Genomic DNA, 20386 nt, shown 5'->3' on the forward strand with positions numbered 1-20386 from the left:
CTTATGTAAGCGATCGGGTCGAATAGATTCATGTGCAGGAGCTCTAGTGGCCTGTCGGTCGTCATTATGTTCTTATGCGGATGATGAGAGCCAACTTGCTTTCCTGCTTGGCATGCGCTACAAATCCTGTCTTTCTCAAAATGAACATTGGTTAGTCCTAAAATGTGCTCTCCCTTTAGAAGCTTATGAAGATTCTTCATTCCAACATGGGCTAGTCGGCGGTGCCAGAGCCAACCCATGTTAGTCTTAGCAATTAAGCAAGTGTCGAGTTCAGCTCTATCAAAATCTACCAAGTATAGCTGACCCTCTAACACTCCCTTAAATGCTATTGAATCATCACTTCTTCTAAAGACAGTGACACCTATATCAGTGAATAGACAGTTGTAGCCCATTTGACATAATTGAGAAATAGAAAGCAAGTTGTAATCTAAAGAATCAACAAGAAAAACATTGGAAATAGAATGGTCAGGAGATATAGCAATTTTACCCAAACCTTTGACCAAACCTTGATTTCCATCCCCGAATGTGATCGCTCTTTGGGGATCTTGGTTTTTCTCATATGAGGAGAACATCTTCTTCTCCCCTGTCATGTGGTTTGTGCACCCGCTGTCGAGTATCCAACTTGAGCCCCCGGATGCATAAACCTACAAAACAAGTTTAGTTCTTGATTTTAGGTACCCAAATGGTTTTGGGTCCTTTGGCATTAGACACAAGAACTTTGGGTACCCAAACACAAGTCTTGGAGCCCTTGTGCTTGCCCCCAACATATTTGGCAACTACCTTGCCGGATTTGTTAGTCAAAACATAAGATGCATCAAAAGTTTTGAATGAAATGTTATGATCATTTGATGCATTAGGAGTTTTCTTTCTAGGCAACTTAGCATGGGTTGGTTGCCTAGAGCTAGATGTCTCACCCTTATACATAAAAGCATGATTAGGGCCAGAGTGAGACTTCCTAGAATGAATTCTCCTAATTTTGCTCTCAGGATAACCGGCAGGGTACAAAATGTAACCCTCGTTATCCTGAGGCATGGGAGCCTTGCCCTTAACAAAGTTGGACAATCTTTTAGGAGGGGCATTAATTTTGACATTGTCTCCCTTTTGGAAGCCAATGCCATCCTTGATGCCCGGGCGTCTCCCATTATAAAGCATGCTACGAGCAAATTTAAATTTCTCATTTTCTAAGTTGTGCTCGGCAATTTTAGCATCTAGTTTTGCTATATGATCATTTTGTTGTTTAATTAAAGCCATATGATCATGAATAGCATTAATATCAACATCTCTACATCTAGTACAAATAGATACATGCTCAACAATAGATGTAGAGGGTTTGCAAGAATTAAGTTCAACAATCTTAGCATGAAGAATATCATTTTTATCTCTAAGATCGGAAATTGCAACTTTGCAAACATCAAAATCTTTAGCCTTAGCAATTAAATTTTCATTTTCTACTCTAAGGCTAGCAAGAGATATGTTCAATTCTTCAATCCTAGCAAGCAAATCATCATTATTATCTCTAGGATTGGAAGTTGAAACAATGCAAACATGTGAATCAACCTTAGCATTTAAACTAGCATTTTCATTCCTAAGGTTGTCAATCATCTCACGGCAAGTGCTTAGCTCACTAGATAATTTTTCACATTTTTCTACTTCTAGAGCATAAGCATTTTTAACCTTAACATGCTTCTTGTTTTCTTTAATAAGGAAGTCCTCTTGGGTGTCCAAGAGATCATCCTTTTCATGGATGGCACTAATCAATTCATTAAGTTTTTCTTTTTGTTGCATGTTGAGGTTGGCAAAAAGGGTACGCAAATTATCCTCCTCATCACTAGCATTATCATCACTAGAAGACTCATATTTAGTGGAGGAGTTAGATTTAACCTTCTTCCGTTTGCCGTCCTTTGCCATGAGGCACTTGTGGCCGACGTTGGGGAAGAGAAGTCCCTTGGTGACGGCGATGTTGGCGGCGTCCTCGTCGTCGGAGGAGTCGCTAGAGCTTTCGTCGGAGTCCCACTCCTGACAAACATGGGCATCGCCGCCCTTCTTCTTGTAGTACCTCTTCTTCTCCTTTCTTCTCCCCTTCTTGTCGTCGCCTCGGTCACTGTCACTTGATATAGGACATTTAGCAATAAAATGACCGGGCTTACCACATTTGTAGCAAACCTTCTTGGAGCGGGACTTGTAGTCTTTCCCCCTCCTTTGTTTGAGGATTTGGCGGAAGCTCTTGATGACGAGCGCCATTTCCTCATTGTCGAGCTTGGAGGCGTCTATTGGTTGTCGACTTGGTGTAGACTCCTCCTTCTTTTCTTCCGTTGCCTTGAATGCGACGGGTTGAGCTTCGGATGTAGATGGATCATCAAGCTCGTTGATCTTCCTCGAGCCTTCGATCATGCATTCAAAACTTACAAAATGCCCGATTACTTCCTCGGGGGTCATTTTAGTATATCTAGGATTACCACGAAATAATTGAACTTGAGTAGGGTTAAGGAAAATAAGAGATCTTAGAATAACCTTGACCACTTCATGGTCATCCCACTTTACGCTCCCGAGGTTGCGCACTTGGTTCACCAAGGTCTTGAGTCGGTTGTACATGTGTTGTGGCTCCTCCCCTTTGCGAAGTCGGAACCGACCGAGCTCCCCTTCGATCGTTTCCCGCTTGGTGATCTTGGTGAGCTCATCTCCCTCGTGCGCGGTTTTGAGCACATCCCAAACCTCCTTGGCGCTCTTCAACCCTTGCACTTTGTTATACTCCTCTCTACTTAAAGAGGCGAGGAGTATCGTTGTCGCTTGAGAGTTGAAGTGCTCGATTTGGGCCACCTCATCCTCATCATAATCCTTATCCCCTACAGATGGTACCTGTGCACCAAACTCAACAACATCCCATATACTTTTGTGGAGTGAGGTTAGATGGAATCGCATTAAATCACTCCACCTAGCATAATCTTCACCATCAAAAGTTGGTGGTTTGCCTAATGGGACGGAAAGTAAAGGTGTATGTTTAGAAATGCGAGGGTAGTGTAGGGGGATCTTACTAAACTTCTTACGCTCTTGGCGTTTAGAAGTTACGGAGGGCGCATCGGAGTCGGAGGTCGATGTTGATGAAGTGTCGGTCTCGTAGTAGACCACTTTCCTCATCCTCTTTTGCTTGTCTCCGCTTCGATGCGGCTTGTGGGAAGAAGATTTTTCCTTCTTCTCTTTGTGGTGAGAGGAAGATTTCTTCTCCTTCCCTTTGTTGGAGGAGCTCTTCTTCTTCTCCCTCCCCTTGGTACGGGACTCTTCCGATGAAGTGCTCCCGTGGCTTGTAGTGGGCTTTTCGCCGGTTTCCATCTCCTTCTTGGCGTGATCTCCCGACATCACTTCGAGCGGTTAGGCTCTAATGAAGCACCGGCTCTGATACCAATTGAAAGTCGCCTAGAGGGGGGGTGAATAGGGCGAAACTGAAATTTACAAATATAAACACAACTACAAGCCGGGGTTAGCGTTAGAAATAAAGAAACGAGTCCGCGAGAGAGGGCGTAAAACAAATCGCAAGCAAATGAAGAGTGAGACACGTGGATTTGTTTTACCGAGGTTCGGTTCTCGCAAACCTACTCCCCGTTGAGGAGGCCACAAAGGCCGGGTCTCTTTCAACCCTTCCCTCTCTCAAACGGTCTCTCGGACCGAGTGAGCTTTCTCTTCTTAATCACTTGGAACACAAAGTTCCTACAAGTATCACCACAAGATTGGTGTCTCTTGCCTCAATTACAAGTGAGTTTGATCGCAATGAAGGAGTCAAGAAAAGCACAATTAAAAAGCCAAGCGACAAGAGCGACAAATAACACACGGATCACTTTCTCTCTCAAGTCACTAATCACTAATGATCTCTTTTCTCAATTGTGAAACTTGGAGAGATGGAGGCTTTGAATGTGTCTTGGAATAGATTGCTAGCTCTTGTATTGAATGTTGAAGGTTGGAATGCTTGGGTGAAGTGAATGGAGGTGGTTGGGGTTGTATTTATAGCCACCAACCACTTCCTAGTCGTTGGGCCATTCTGCTGAGCGCGGACGGTCCGCCCTCCTGGTGCGGACGGTCCGCCCCTGTAGATCAACGGCTGAAAATGCAACGGTCAGCAGTAACGGCTATATCAACGGCTATATTGCATTTAATGCGTCGTCAGATGTCAGACAGAGCCAGTCGCGGACGGTCCGGTCGTGCACCCCGGACGGTCCGCGAGGCCCCCTATAATTAATTTCTCCGAACCCGTCACCTTCGGGTTTTTCGGTTTCTTACCGACCGGACGGTCCGTGCCTGAGGCCGGACGGTCCGCGCGAGGGCTCGGACGGTCTTCGCTTTTCCTCCGGACAGTCTGTAGTGGAAACTTGTGTTTTTGCATTGGTTCTGTCCGAGGGTCATTCTTCTGTCACGGACGGTCCGCCGCAGGGGCCCGGACGGTCCGCGCTTGGCCTGTTTTTCCAAAAAGCTTCTCCTGTCCGGAATAATCTACGGTATTCCGGACATTCGAATTAGTATAGTTGTAGATGAACCTTTGGCACCTGTAGAACGTATAATCTAGAGCAAACTAGTTAGTTCATCAATTTGTGTTGGGCAATTCAACCACCAAAATAATTTAGGAATTAGGTGTAAGCCTAATTCCCTTTCAGAGTGTATTCTTTAAGCAAATCGGCTAGCTCATCATAGGTAGGGGAAGCATATTCATCATCACTATCACTACCACAATCAACCTCACTAGCAACATCATTTTGTACCTTCCGTTCATCTTTAGCCATAAGGCATAGGTGTGTAGTGGATGAAGGCGATTGCGGTGGTGAAGAGAAATCCACGGCGACTGCAGTGACCTTTTCATCATCTTCTCCACTTGAGGAAGAGTCGCTTATGGATTCAATGTCGGTGAGCCAATCACCAACAATGTATGCTTTCCCACCCTTTCTTTTGTGGAATCTCTTTTGTTTGCTCTCTTTTTTCTTGAAAAACTTCTTTTCCTTCTTCTCATTTTCACTTTCATCATATTTCTTGCCCTTGAATTTGTTTTTGTTAGGCTTTCTGCATTGATGAGCAAGATGGCCAAGCTCGCCATAATTATAGCAATCCATCTCCGAGATGGGCTTTCTTTTGCTACTAAAGAAAAACTTCTTATTTCTTGAATAAAATTTGATGCCTTCTCGGTTTAGTTTATTCAACATCTTTGTTGTCTTTTTCACCATCAAGGCAATATTGACATCAAGGTCATCATCACTTGAAGACTCTTCTTTAACTAGAATTTCGGTCTTGCCCTTCTTCTCTTGATTAGCTTTAAGTGCTAAATCTTTCTTCTTGTTAAGAAGACCCATCTTTGTCATTGACGTACATATATATTTCATGGGCATTAATCTTTCTCAATATTTGTGTTGGTGTAGCGGTGGAAAGATCCATTTGATGAAGCACCATGACAATGTGGCCATACTTCTCAATGGGAAGCACACTAAGAATCTTCCTCTCAACATCCGGTTATGAGATTTGGGTGAGTCACAAGCCATTCACTTCCTCTACAAGAATATTGAGCCATGAGTACATATCATTTTCATTTTCATTAGCAATCATTTCAAAAGAATTTAACTTTCTCATATCAATATGTTATCTCTTCTCATGCACACTCTTTGTTCCTTCATGTAGAGCACAGATATCCGACCACAAAGCATGGGCATTTTTATGATTTCTTACTCTATTGAAAACATCCTTGCAAATGCCCCTAAAAGAGTGTTTTTGGCCTTTGCATTCCATTTCTCATAATTGACTTCATCACCCAAAAGGTTTGTACCATCTCTAGGTTGGGGAAACCCTTGGGTGGCGGCTTTGTAGACTCCAATGTCTATAGACTCTAAGTAAGCTTTCATATGAATTTTCCAATAAAGAAAATTGTCACCATAAAAATGAGAGGAGGTCCATCCCCATCGGACATCATTACTCTAGCGGTTAAGCTAAACTAGGAGCAACATGACTTTGATACCAATTGAAAGTATCACGATGCCCAAGAGGGGATGAATTGTGCTTCTCTAAAATTCTTGCGAATGATTAGACCCTAAATAAGAGCCCAACTTCACCCAATCTACTAGCTAGAATATAAAAGCTATGGAATGGTAAGCAACCCTAAGTCATTATGGCAAAAACTAGCAAAGTAATTACCCAAAGTAAATTGCTCAAAGTAAATGTGGAAAGTAAAGTAGGGACAAGAAAACTCCTCTAATTTTTCCTAAGATATCGAAGAGTCGGCACTCTCCACTAGTCCTCGTTGGAGCACCCACGCAAGGGTATAGCTTCCCCTTGGTCCTCGCAAGAACCAAGTGCTCACTATGAAATGGTCCTCTGCCTCTCCAGCACAGTGAATCCCTCACGATCGCGTACAATCACCAAGTTCGTCACCAACAAATCCTCTAGGGTGATCACCGAGCTCCAATCGCCACCGAGCCGTCTAGGTGATGTCGATCACCAAGAGTAATAAGCCATAGACTTTTGCTTGACCAAGAGAAGCCTAATACATGCAGTGTGTGCTCTGGGTGACTCTCATGTGCACTAATGAGGTCCTAACATGGGATTATGATTTTGCTAATCACCTCACTAGGCTTTATGGACATGCAATGCTCTAGCAATGAATTTTAGTTGGATGGGACAACAAGACATTGAATATGGCTGGTGGAGGGGGTATAAATAGCCCAACCACCCCAAACTAGCTGTTACAACACTGTTCTGAGCATGGGCGCACCGGACAGTCTGGTGCGCCACCGGTGCGCCAATGGTGCTCTCCCAATGGCTAGTTCTGACAGCTAGCTGTTAAACTAAGGAGTACTGGACAATGCACAGCGACTGTCCGATGCACACCGGACAGGCTGGTGACTATCTAAAATTCGATCAGCACTAAATGCCTACTCCTAGGTTTTGGTCTGTTCTTGGGGTCTGCTCTCGGGTGCTCTCTAGCCAGCTGCCCAGGGCACCACCAGACAGTCTGGTGCCCCCAGGGCAGCAACACTCTATTTTTTTGGGTTTTCTAAACCAACTTTGATTCCAAGTTGTGAGTGAGATCTTGAGTGATACTTAGCATTACTTTTGAGTGTGAACATGCACCGACACTACACTAGTTATCTGTTGGTCAAACTACTCATCCACAACACCTTTTTATAGTACAACTAAAGTAAAAATAAAAGTCCTAACTCTATACCAAGTGTCCCACAACTCCTTCGACAAATAGGATATGAAGACATTCATCTTTTGATTCACCTTTTTTAGCCGTCGCTTCAAGTTCTCATCTGAGGGATTGTTTTCACCTGTTGGAGCGCAACTTCCTGCATTGTGACCTAATCTTACCATTTGCTCAACAAAACACACGTTAGTCACAAATAAACTTACGTTGTTATTAATCACTAAACCAACTCGGTGCCTAGATGCTTTCAACACCAACAATATTATGATCTCGTCCCATGCACAACATAGGGCAACCATCAAACAAATTGGTTTTACTATTTCATATATAGATCAAACCTCAGGTTTGTCAGATTGATCTGATGTTGTCTGACACTATACTCATTGATTTTTCTTCACATTTCTTCATTGATCTTTCTTCCAACCAAGTCCCTAATCCAATAAATACCAATTAGGACTAGTGTAAGTAACCTCTCTCAAACCATCAAATTTCTAAAATAGTTTGACATATGATAGACACATTTGTAAGAAAATAGATAATAAAGGGATCAAGGTGTCATCATGTGATTATCTAATAAAATTTTGAATCATAATAAGCATCAAAAGCTCCCACTATGAATATGCAATCATAATGAATGCTCAAAACTTAACAAAAAAGAAACAATGAATCAACGATCATGCATATGCTGTAACACCCCGTCCAATCCCTGGACTGGCGATACTTACTCCTGGCAGCTCTCTAGGATCATATATTGTCCCAACAGACCAACACAGGTCTTTTGTGCACACTTTGCCCTCACTCATGCGCACCTGAGGAAACTTTCCGGTTGGTCACCAATCCCAAATTGCTCCGAGCCAAGCACGCTTAATTTGGAGGTTCTTTTGAGATAGGCTTCTGAAAAAGAAGATGCACCTTATTGGTATGGATACTCTATTAATTTTATTAAGCCTTGGGCTAGGATATCACCATCCCAAGTGCCAAGATATCACAATCCACCCCCTTAGTAGATCGACGTCCTCGTCGGTCAACCCTAATCCAGGAACCTCCCCTCTTAGCCACGTCTATGTGTCTAGTGTCGTCATATGCCATGTCATGTGACCACTTCGCGCCCACATGCGCCATATACCCGAACCCTCTAACCCACACACGCCCGTGAAACCGCAAGGGTCGGCTCTGATACCACTTGTAACACCCCGTCCAATCCCTGGACCGGCAGTACTTACTCCTGGCAGCTCGCTAGGATCATATATTGTCCTAATAGACCAACACGAGTCTTTTGTGCACACTTTATCCTCACTCGTGCGCACCAGAGAAAACTTCCTGGTTGGTCACCCATCCTAAATTGCTCCAAGCCAAGCACACTTAACTTGGAGGTTGTTTCGAGACAGGCTTCTGAAAAAGAAGATGCACCTTATTGGTATGGATACTCTATTAATTCTATTAAGCCTTGGGTCAGGATATCACCATCCCAGGGGCCAGGATATCACATATGCAATGCAATACTTGAAGCTAAAATATATTGCTTGTCAAGTTTAATCCCAAGTTAAGTTTTTTCACACACTTTTTGGGTGGTTATCTTAACTAAGTTAGGCAAGACCTATGTGGAAAGCAATTTTAAACATGTGATATATTTCAATACAATGCAACAAATAAAATAAGCTCATGTTTATGTGCACTTGCCTAGATCAAGAATATTAGGTTCATTCCTCAACATACAAAACCAAGCTTCATCTAAAGATTTTGTGAAGATCTATTTTGTCATCCATCCTCACTCCTTCTAAAGAAGGAAATGACTATTGTGCAAGCAAGCTTTTAGGTACAAGTGAGACTCTTGTGCCTTTAGATCGTGATTCAATCTTACTTTTTTTGTAAAGTTGCGCAAGCTAGTCAGAGGGTTTAAGAAAAATATGTATCTAAGATTGAATCATGATCTAAAGACCCAAGAGGCTCGATTGCATGCTTGCACTTGTGACTTGTTTGAACAACAGTCATTGCCTCTAAAAAATGTCACCTTTTGCTAAATGATCTCCAAAAAAGTGATGACAAATGTCAATGTGCTTGGTGTGAGAATGTTAAATCGGATAATCGACAAGTTTTATGAAACTCTTGTTGTCACATAAAATAGGTACATTTTGTAGAACTATAATATAGTCTAGAAGGATTTGTTTCTTGTAAAAAATTTATGCACAACAAACACCAATGACAATGTATTCTATTTTGGTGGTTGACAAGTCAGCATTATTTTGTTTTTTTTATGACCATTATACTATTATTCTACTAAGCATATGGCGCCTTTTGAAGGTGTTTTTCCTATCAATTTTCAACATCGCATAATCCAAATGGGATGTCAAATCCCAAATTTTCTAGTTTTTGGTTTATGGATAGAAAACACTAAATAAAATAATGCTTTTGATATTTGTATAAAACTTTCCAAGATTAGATTATAGTTACACACATTTATTGACATTTTTCTATAAAATTATAATTTGTATTTAAACTTTTATAAAATAATTCAATGGTCTTTTGGTGATGTGGTGTTTGTTTGTTGCGTGTATATGTTGAGTGTGTAAAGTTTTCAAAACTCGTTTGTAGCAATAGCGTTCTTTTTTATGTATATCTGCATATTTACGAAATAAATTTATTTTCCTTGATCTTAATGTTTCCCTTAGGACTTGCCAAAATTCTTTTTCTTGTACCCCAAATTAATTTTTATTTTAATTGTTCATCAACCAATCTCTAAAATCTTACGGGAAAAATTTCTAATCTTTTTCAATAGCTTTTCTTTTTACCTATGGGTGTATTGTAATTTTTTAGGTACAGTCAAATTTATTTTCTTGAACTTTAATTTTTTTTTATTTGAGTTTCTCATGTTCCAAAATATCTCTAGATTTTTTCTTTGAATTTTTAAGCTTCTGGAGCATATTTAATAGTCCAAATACTAAGAGGGTTTTGTGATGGCTCTAGGTTCCAGCTCCAATGTCGATTTGTAGTTTATAATATCAATTTAAATAATTTTAAAAATATTTTAATCTAAATAATAAATAAAATGACATATCTAAATGCCTTCTAAAGGCTTATAGCTATAGCTCCATAATTTTCTGGAGCACCTAATGACCTGCTCCACCAACTCTACCAAATTTTCTAGAGCTAGATTTGTCCCAAACATGGCCTAAATATATAATTGCTAGAATTATTTTAATTCTAAATTTTAGAAATTCCCAGTTTAAATATACCAATCCTATTCCAAATATGTATTGGTATTCTTGATCATATTCCTAATAGGTGTGTTGATCCTATTCTACCTATGTGATTATTATTGATCATATTCCTAATATGTGTGCCGATCCTATTCCAAATATGTGTTAATATATTATAGATCATATTTCTAATAGGTGCCCTAATATTTTTCTGAATATACGTTGATATTGTTGATTCTATTCCTAATAGGTGTACTAATATTCCTAATCCTACTCCAAATAGTTTCTTTTTATTTTCCTTTGCAAGACACCAAGCTAGGACTATAAATATAGCACCTCTCGGCTCTTATCTCATCCATCTATTGGTTGCCCTTGCTATCTCTCACTTCACTCGTTGCTCCCTCTAGGTTCAATCTTCTTCTCCCTCTTCTCCGTTGCACCATAGAAGCCATGCTCTTGACCAAGGATGACCTTCCCAAAGGAAACATCTTTCCCAAGGGATTATAGAACGGGAGAAGAGGGAGGATTAGAGAGTGCATCGACGTTCAACGCCGTCTAGTGGAGCATAAACCGTTTCCTATCTTGAGATTGACCAGAAATCGAGGCAATCCACTATTAGATGCATCTCGAGGATAAATAGGAATTTTAGATATCTTTTCCCCTTTTATAAAATCAGCCTTAAACATATTGAGATTTCTTGCATTTGAATTGCAATCAATTCTAGTATGTGCATTAGACATAGTAGTGAATTCATCGCATGTTGCACCAAATCTACAAGGAGGTTGATTTGTTTTTACCTAAGATAGAGAGGCAACAGAAAGAGAATCAAAGTTGGCATCTTGAATCTCCTTGATAGCTCCTCACTGATCCACCTCAAAGCATGCTATGTCATACTCTTGATCATCTATAACTAAATCATTTGCCCTCTCCTCCAACATCTTATGAACATACCCAAGACGTTAATTGACCAAAGACTTGATGATGAGCTTGGGATTAGTTGAATATGTAGAATCATATTTCTTCTTATCGACCATCTTACTAGATATATTTTTATTTTTGTCACTAATGGAGTCGTCAAAAAGTATGTTAACACTAATTCAGATCACACATTAGTAGGGGCTAGATCATGAGGTCGCACAAAACCTAGATGCATAGTGGAGCAAGGTTCCAATGGTGAGGTCGATCACTAGGCTGACAAGGTCAAGTAGCTGTTTTTCACTAAAAAAAAGCCACATATGCCTCTCGGAAAGGCCCACCCAAAGACACACAACAGGGATCCTCTAGAATCAGAAAGGTCACCTAAAAATCATTGAATATTGTCGAGAGAAGTGTTGAATAACAAGAAGGATGGAAGAGCTTGAGGTAGAAGATAAAGGTAAAGGTAGATTAGTTTTGACAATTGAATAGATAGATCTCTCGATAGGTCGTTGTCCTCTCGCATAAATAGAGAAGATGGTTTTATTCTTGTAGGAGTCTTATTCCACACGTAATTTATAAGTTTCCATAAGATCAAACCAATTTTCATAGGGAAATCATGAGTTGGCTTCGAATTTGACAAAACTATCACTCTGCTAAAACTAACCTGAGAGGCTGCTTTTTACTTCTTGCTGCCAAACCCTATCCAAACCAGCCTAGGCTAGTTTTTCATGAGAATTGTTAAACTAACCCAAGTCGATCATTTTTTGTCTTTTTTGCTTTCATATTATTTTCTAATCCATCTTCAATTGATCCCCTTATATTTTGGTTGTCAACACATTCTAGCTTTGTGTGTTGGATTGTGTCCATTTGAGAGATTACTATGTTTTGAACCCAGTTGCACACACAAGTTTTCTAATATATACTACTCCATTTTATATTATAAGATGTTTTTAGCTTTTCTTAATGTTTAGTTTTTGCTATACATTTAGATATACACTATATTTAAATACATGATAATCCTAATTTATATAGAAAAGCTAAAATGTTATATAAGGGCTTGTTCGGTTAGCTCTCAATATATGTGGATTGAGTGGGATTAGATGGGTTTAAATCCCAAACAAGTCAAACTTATTCTTAATTTTTTCTAATCTCATTCAATCAATGTGTAATAGGAATAACCGAACAAGGCCTAATTTTGAACGGATGGAGCACGTATCAGAGTAAAAAGATTTCAGGGTTGTTGCCTCATTTATTGTGTGGTGCCCTTACTCTCACGGATAAATCTTACGATATTCCAATGAATAGCTGTACAATCTGACATATAGTCCATGAAACGCTAACGGTATGCTAAGAATCTTGGAAACTATTCTCAGACATAATATCTTCTTTTTAGGATCCTCTCTTTTTCTTTTTTGAGATGAACCTTAGTCTCCAGTCTCCACACCACGCCTCTTCTATATATTATCTGCTATAACTAGGCCCACTGCCACTATGGTGTGTTCTTTCAGCCCAAGAGAGTTCCACCTCCTTCATTTGGAATTTTAATGGGCCGCAACATGTTTTACTTCAATGGGGGAGAACAGGGAAATCGTCTGCGTTTAAACAAAAACAGTTCGATTGTGACGATAGGAGCGTTCAAAAGAGATGTTTTGCCTGTTCTAATAATGAGCTGGTAAAAAGCAGGTGATATATACGTGCCCAAGAATTATCAATAAAAGCGTTGTAAGAATCGCGAGCGGCGAGCCACTTAACTAGCACGGTAGCACCGAGTGCCCGCTACTAGCATCTGACCATCAGTTTTTTTAAAATATCATTTTTTTTTTGGTAAAGGCACCTGATAACATATTAATGCGCGAAATGTCGTCAAGTGTCTACTAGACTGCTAGCATGTCCGAACGCAAAATAAACTGAGTTGCAGCTTTCAAAGCTTACCACTCGTGGCAAACGAACTAGTCCCTCCGTTCTTTTTTATTTGTCGCATTTTAATTCAAGAATGAACTAGCGGTGACAAATATTAAAGAACGGAGGCAGTACATTATTTACCATATTTTGACCGAACAGAACACACACAAATCATGCGTGCGTTATTCAAATGCCCTAAATAAGGCCGTGAACAAATCCTAAATTCCAGTGCAACAAATATAGCAAATCCTGCAATAGCTAAAATGTGGTTGACACGTTGGTTTCGCACACCTCAAACTTCTAGAAATATGTCCTATGCTGATCGTAAGTGACGAAGATCAAACAAAAAATATAAGAAAAAAAAGCAAATATGAAACCATAGAAATGTAATGCAACCAAATATTTACATGAGCATTGATCGTAAATGTTGGCCGAGATGATATCTAATAACCTTCACAAATCACGATAGTAAAAACGGGGCCACTTGAAACCGCAACCTGGTATATGAGACATCTCTCACCAGTGCACCAAGTAGTAAAAGTTATAAGCAGTAATATAATCAAGACGCGCCAGCAATTCCTTTTGAACAAATAATTCGCATGCGTGTGTGGCCTGTGTGCAAACAGCGCGTGAATGCAATGCGCGCAATATAACTACAGCTAGATCATACGTTATCTTCTTCAGGCTTGTCCGAAGGCCTGATAAGGGGGGCTACCCTTTCAGAAATGATTGCCTTACCATTCTCGTCCTTCTTGACAGGGTACAACACGTAGTGTTGGATAATGAACAGGACATCAAAGAAAACCGTCTCCTAAAAAAACAAAGAGAATATTTTAACGTTCTGCAAGCAGCATGAGTAATTTCTGCACAGATAACGATGCGTTGTCAAAAGATAAAGAATATATTGCTGGCACTGGATGGATGCTGTGCTCACCAATGAAAGAAGGGTTTTCCCAATGTTTCCATAGAAATTCACCAAAGTATCTGCATCACAATTTGTTCAGTGAGGAAAACAGTCTGGTGCAATACAAAACCATGGGAGTAAAATCGAAGGACAAATGCAGCTTACGTTGATCTATAGACTGCACACCCATCTGACAAAAATTCAGCACCCCTCCTGTGAGATCAAGTAATATATTGCCAACGCTCCAACCAATTGTGCTCTTCCGCCTGAAGTTCATGATGGCCTAAGGCAAATAGGAAGAAGAATCATAATTAGCAATTATATGTTTGTATAAATAGTTCGAGCAGGTAAGCTTCAGTAGGTTCAAATTAGATTGTGGAAATGTATTTTTTTTAACTAATTTCTTTTTTTTTACAATCTGAAGGGGGAAAATGAAAACCTAGGAAGATAACTTTTGGCCTGATTTCCAAGTGTCAAGTGCATAATAGGAACTGACAATGACTTCTATCAAGGTGCCCCACTGCCCCCATATGTTCCGCAACGAGATACATGATGTAAAACTTTCTAGATTTCAACTATCAATATCCTTTTGCGTATTTGGACCCGAAATAAAAAAAATAACACAGATTTGTCTTAAAAATATCCTCCATATGAGCACAATTTTATTAGGTTGAATAAATGCAGTATGACAGAAAACAGTTGTCAACTCTGTATCAGTGACTGTCTATATCCAGAACGCATTTTTTTTACTAGATGGTGTACCATGCTAGCTATAGATGCACTATGCTGAACTTTTATTATGATTGACCATGTAATCTGTTGGAATATATCACTTCACTTGTTCCAAAATATACATATGTCAAGGGACAACCAAGCTATTGAATAAATAAAGTATTTTTCAACAATTATCAGCACCTGAGGGATGTACTTGATTGCTGTCATGCCAACTTGTATTGAACTGAAATTCACATTGAACGAGGGGGGAAATAAGTGCCACAATTACCAAGAGGATCAAGATTTTGATCTTGAATGAACTGCTACACTAGCTGGCGAAGAACTATCAAAATTTCAAATAATGAAGATAAAGAAAACTTACTTGAATACATCAATAAGCCAAAGCCAGTCACTTTTTGGCCAAGCAATAATGAGGCAAACAAGAGCGGCGATCCAGACAATAGCAGAAATTGATATGCAAACTTTGGAGACTTTCTGTGTTCCTCGCTATATGTTTCGGTTTGGATAATTCAAAAGAGTTTAGGAGTCAGTAACAGCTAGGAGAAAATTTCATGGTCAATAACATAGCAAACTAACCTCATATATGAATACTTGAAAAACGGTAAAGGCTGTCAATGCTACAGCATGCAGTGAAAAAGCAACATCATTTGCAGCAACAGGAATCATCTGCATAAAGGAAAAATGAACTGTCAAATGGATTGGAGACTACCATTTCATAGTTGAAAAATGTCTGTTCACAGATGTTATGGCAAATAGATGTTTTATTAATTTGTTCAGATATGTTAGTTGACAGAAATGATTCGTTACTTCCCTCAGATAAGATTTGTTAGCAGGTTTGTTAGATGCCTGGTCTACAAAGGCAGCCGTAACACATATGTTAGGCAAGCAGAAATAGATCTAAAAGCAGTTGACCCTCCAGAAGGAGGGGCTGATCTATCTGATGTTCATATCCTGCTACCATGCAGCTGCAAACCCAGTGCTGAAGGCAAGAACATCTTTCCAAATAACATTTTCACATTTCCTACACATGCACCTGCAGCTCCCGCAGTTCAGCATTGTTCTACATTACAGTTAATGGTGTGCCTGGCACGCTAGCAGCTTACATAATTTGAAGTGTCAGCCCTTTTGAAGAAGCATCAAGTATAACTGTAACCTATAACACTACCAAACGAGCCTCAAAGAGGAGTTGATTTGAAATATTTTAAATAAAACCATACAACACTATGATGTTGATTATGTCAATCACAGAACATCTCAGATGTTCATATCCTGATGGGTTTAAACGACAAAAAATCCAATAACATGAGCCAGAGCTGCTCCCCTCGTTGTAACAGTCAATAGATAAACTTCATTATATAGCTCCCTCCCTCCCTCTGCCTCTATACGTCCCCAATCCGCTTGGAATACATATAAGGAAGCAAAGCTAACAAAGGGCAAACTATTCAAGTAACAGCACAAGAAAAATTAATGTCCACATAGTTGTGTACTAATGTGGTTATGTGTCACCCAATTATCGGGAGTAAGTATCTTCCTTCTATTAATCAACAGTAGTCCTATCTGGAATATATATGTTCTGTTAAAAACTTAAAATACATGTATTGTGAACAATCCCTTATTACCAGATACCAGTTTACAATTATGAAGGTGAGATTTCTAAAGAATCAAGAAATAAATTCAGGATAAGTTGCTGACTTTACGTGATACTAAAACTGAAAAGAAGCAAATCATCACCAATTAGCTTATTCATTTCATTTCCAACATGAACTCTGAAAAATCTGTATTTAATATCTGAAGACAGTAAGACAAACCTCTTTATCACCATATTTGTCATGATACTGTTGCTGGATGAATGGGCTGAAGAAGAGAGCAGCATTGTATATGAGGTAGGACGAGTGCTTTGTCAAGTTCAACACCAGAAAATCGAAATTCAGGCCCACAACACTGCAAGAGATAACATTAAATCAGCCATAGACCAAAGACTTTTCATGAAGAAGCATATATTCGGATCAGAATATCAGATAAGACTTAACTGTTTAAGACCAAAGCAATAACTTAAACCTTTATTTTTTAAACACAATAGAAACCAAAGAGGGTAAAAGTTGCACATGCATCATCACTGAAGCACCAACAGGCGTCGGATGCCTCTGTGGGCGCCATGCACCAAGATTTTCCCTAAGGAATACCGGGATACGAGGCGACGACGTTCCTACTTCTACACCGCTATGCCGCCCTCCACCACCCTGCCCGTCGTGCCACCTACCACCCTCCTACACACCACAATAGCCACAGCTGCCTCGTTTGTCCCCCTTCTCATCCACCAGATCAACTTTCCCTCCCTGCCATCCCCGCTCTACCAACGTTTCCACAGGGGTCACCTTTCTCATCTGCACGGGCGCCCTCCACGGTAGACACTGCTCATGTGTCCATCGATTCAGGCGTTCCTCACTTCAGCAAGCTCGACTTCTCCACCTACGACGACAAGGACCCCCTAAACTTACTCAACCATTACGAGCAGTTCTTTAGTGGGAGCGTACATTTGCCTCAAATTAAGTCTGCCTCGCTTCCTACCACCTCGTGAGCGTGGTCCAGACACGGTACTATGCCTTGGAGCAAGATGAGGGCATTGCCATCGTGGGAGTGATTCAAGGATCTTTGGCGTCTGTGATTTGGCCTAGCCATCCACACCAATCGTCTCGTCAAACTAGCGAGGCTCCCTTCCATGCCACGGTCCAGGACTACCACGAGCGCTTCAACGTGCTAGTGTGCCTAGGGGCTAGGGGTGGTAATGGATCATGATCCAAATGCTTCTTCACAAAACGACAGGGCCCTAAATAAATTTTAGTTCAAAAATAAATAGAAATAGGGTTCGATCCTAATCCAATCTAATCTTTAAATCTTATAGTGTAAAATTTAGAGCCTATTGTCACCTATAGGTGTGCTACATGTCGAATCTTCTGCCAGTCCAAAAGGTCAACCTCTTAGTTGGGGGTCTTCCGAAGCACATTCAGGTCGACATCAAGCTCCAAGAAACCAAGACCTACAGATGGCCATGCACCTGGCACAAACCTACGAGCGTCGCGTCATGGCCACCATGCCAGTCCCGATGCCGCAAGTCTTCCAGTTAAAATAGAGATTGCTTAGGAGCTAAGTTTAAGTTGGTTTAAAAAATAGGATTGGTTTATTAGGAAAGGAGAGTCCAAATCTGTAAGTATTCCTCCTCTAGTTTGCTTGGGAGCTAAGCCCTCTGGGGACTATAAATATAAAGGCAATGTAACTATTTTAAAGTAAGCAAGATAACTATATTGCTTGGCCTCAAGGGCCATCTCCCATGTGTCTATCGCCCGTCTACTCCTTGTGCACTGTGCACCGTCCGGTGTACACGTCCCGACCATAGATCTCCTATCCATACAACTTACGCAGCCACTGTAGGATTCTAGATCCTATCAGCTATCAACAGTACTATATCACATTAATTTATCTCCCCACAACACAATTTTCATGTGTTTGATGTGTCCATATTTGCTCAGACCCTAAAGCTATTTCTGCTTGGGCATGGCAAACAGCTGCTACTAGCCTGGTAAGGAATTACTTCGCAATCCACAAACGAATTACTTTGTACTACCCAGTATCCTTTGACATGCCCTTCTACATTTTTCCACAAATCCACACGCACCTCCACAATCTACTCGTGATCACATCCTACGGCAGGTGGAATGAGACTGATAGAATTCCAGGTAAATCACTACAGAGCTAACGGAGAAACGATCACCTGCTTCTCCTTGCGTTTTGAAATTTCTACCGAGAGAGTCATTCAATACAACCCGTACAAATTGTCACCTACTGTCCCGAGCTTGCAGAGCAACGAGACGAACCAGAGAATCAAACAGCTGAACGAATCGAGCATTCGAGCCTCACAAGCATGAGTAATTAAATAAAGGTGGATCCCCCCTCGAGGCCCCAAATCAAGGCACGGGCGCGGAAAGTGAATCCCCGCTCGGAGGAAATGGTTCGCAAGAAATGAGTGGCGGAGCAAGAATCGTGCCGACCTCTTGCGCTTGTAGTTGAGGAGGACCTGCGGGTAGAAGCTGAAGGACCACGCGGCGAAGGCGACCCAGCCCAGCACCTGGTACAGGATCGCCAGACCCACCGAGTTCCACGACGACGACATGGCCGACGACGCCTATTCCCGTCCCCCCTTTCCCCGTCTCGTAGCTCTAGCTCCCTATTGGGTGGAGAATGGGGACGGAATCGCCTTGCGCGTGCGATACTCGTATTTTTCTGCTTGGCTGCCGGCTCCGCTACGCTGGGGTCCATTTTTTGCTCCGTCGCGACCGGATTTTTATAGTGGAGGAAAAGCGAGGCCGAGCCAAACTGTCTCTCTGGAGCAGCAGGAATGGTAGGCATCGACGAACGACGGATGTGGCCCCGGACCGTTGAGGCGCTCCTAGACGGGTTCGCGGCGCCGTGCGTTCCCGGCGAACACACGAAAACGAAAAAGGGCCAAACCGAGTGGTGCCCTGGTCATCAAGGGGCTGGCCCGCCATAATTTATGGGCACATAAGTTTTTTTAAAAAAAAAACATACGATGATCCGAAACCCAAGAGATGGCAACAATGAAGGTTTGCTATCCCAGATCCGATCCCATCAATTAAAAACTCTCCACTCTAAAACCTGCAACCGTGCACGGGTACGATTTCACACACATATCTCAACATGTCGGTTATTCTATACCCGACAGGTACCCGTACTTGTCTAGAGTGGTAGAGTTGCGCATGTCTGCCCAACTTAATTTAGCGCGAATGATGAGTGTCAAGTGGTAATATCCGGCCTTCTGTCTTCCATCTTCCAGGTGCGAGCGTGCCACGTGCCTACGCGCGACTTGGTCGCTTGGCGAATTAACGAAGAGTCACATCACAGAAGTTTGGAGCCTTGGACATGCTATATTGTTTTGGTTGGTTGTCTGCCTACTGCTATCATATGTCCCAAGGCCTATGTAGCATGTAGTTGTACCGAGGAGCCCAAGACAAATCATTGAGCTAGGCTAAAAATTTAGAGAATTTGTTGGCTATATTCCAGGTATATTATACCCATGGGTACACGGGTACGGGTTTAATGAGTGCGTACCTGTTCTACCCATTGGGTCCTCTTTCTCTCCCATTAATAGACCCACGGGTATATAATTGTTGAAAGTCGCCTAGATGGGGGTGAATATGGCGAATCTAAAATTTATAAACTTAAGCACAACTACAAGCCGAGTTAGCGTTAGAAATATGAACGAGTCCGAGAGAGAGGGCAAAAACAAATCGCAAGTAAATAAAGAGTGAGACACAAGGATTTGTTTTACCGAGGTTCGATTCTTGCAAACCTACTCCCCGTTCAGGTGGTCACAAAGACCGGGTCTCTTTCATCCCTTTTCCTCTCTCAAACGGTCACTTAGACCGAGTGAGCTTCTCTTCTCAATCAAACGGGACATAAAGTCCCCGCAAGGACCACCACACAATTGGTGTCTCTTGTCTCGGTTACAATTGAGTTGATCACAAGAAGAATGAGAAAGAAAAG

General features: G+C 41.2%; 1 protein-coding gene across 4 annotated transcripts; it reads right to left on the reverse strand.

The window, feature by feature from the left end:
- Positions 1-4745: 4745 nt before the first annotated feature.
- On the reverse strand, positions 4746-19185 carry LOC100283468 (uncharacterized). 4 transcript variants are annotated; one of them, XR_004853043.1, is made up of 10 exons: positions 18874-19185; positions 16636-16768; positions 15404-15493; positions 15189-15313; positions 15008-15050; positions 14258-14375; positions 14123-14172; positions 13927-13999; positions 7249-7602; positions 4746-5522 (listed from the first exon to the last, which is right to left on the reverse strand). XR_004853043.1 is itself a non-coding variant. In XM_020545071.2 (9 exons), exons 1-9 carry the CDS (start codon positions 18993-18995, stop codon positions 7520-7522), a joined length of 837 nt encoding a protein of 278 aa, XP_020400660.1. In that variant the 5' UTR covers positions 18996-19185; the 3' UTR covers positions 7062-7519. The 4 variants fall into 4 exon arrangements, 3 of the variants coding, with proteins under 3 accessions (XP_020400660.1, XP_020400661.1, NP_001356594.1); XM_020545071.2 differs by lacking the exon at positions 4746-5522 and having other exon boundaries at positions 7062-7602; XM_020545072.2 differs by lacking the exons at positions 4746-5522; positions 7249-7602 and adding an exon at positions 12502-12878.
- Positions 19186-20386: the final 1201 nt, after the last annotated feature.

The sequence above is a fragment of the Zea mays genome, chromosome 10, assembly GCF_902167145.1.
Source record: "Zea mays cultivar B73 chromosome 10, Zm-B73-REFERENCE-NAM-5.0, whole genome shotgun sequence".
NCBI lineage: Eukaryota > Viridiplantae > Streptophyta > Magnoliopsida > Poales > Poaceae > Zea > Zea mays.

What these genes read in the sequence shown, in the direction of transcription:
- LOC100283468 (XM_020545071.2), bottom strand. Translation starts at nt 18,995, where the DNA reads ATGTCGTCGTCGTGGAACTCGGTGGGTCTGGCGATCCTGTACCAGGTG. An exon ending in TTCAAGTATTCATATATGAG is followed by an intron (nt 15,314 to 15,403) that starts GTTAGTTTGCTA and finishes CGAAACATATAG; the next exon opens with CGAGGAACACAGAAAGTCTC. An exon ending in TGTGCAGTCTATAGATCAAC is followed by an intron (nt 14,173 to 14,257) that starts GTAAGCTGCATT and finishes ATTGTGATGCAG; the next exon opens with ATACTTTGGTGAATTTCTAT.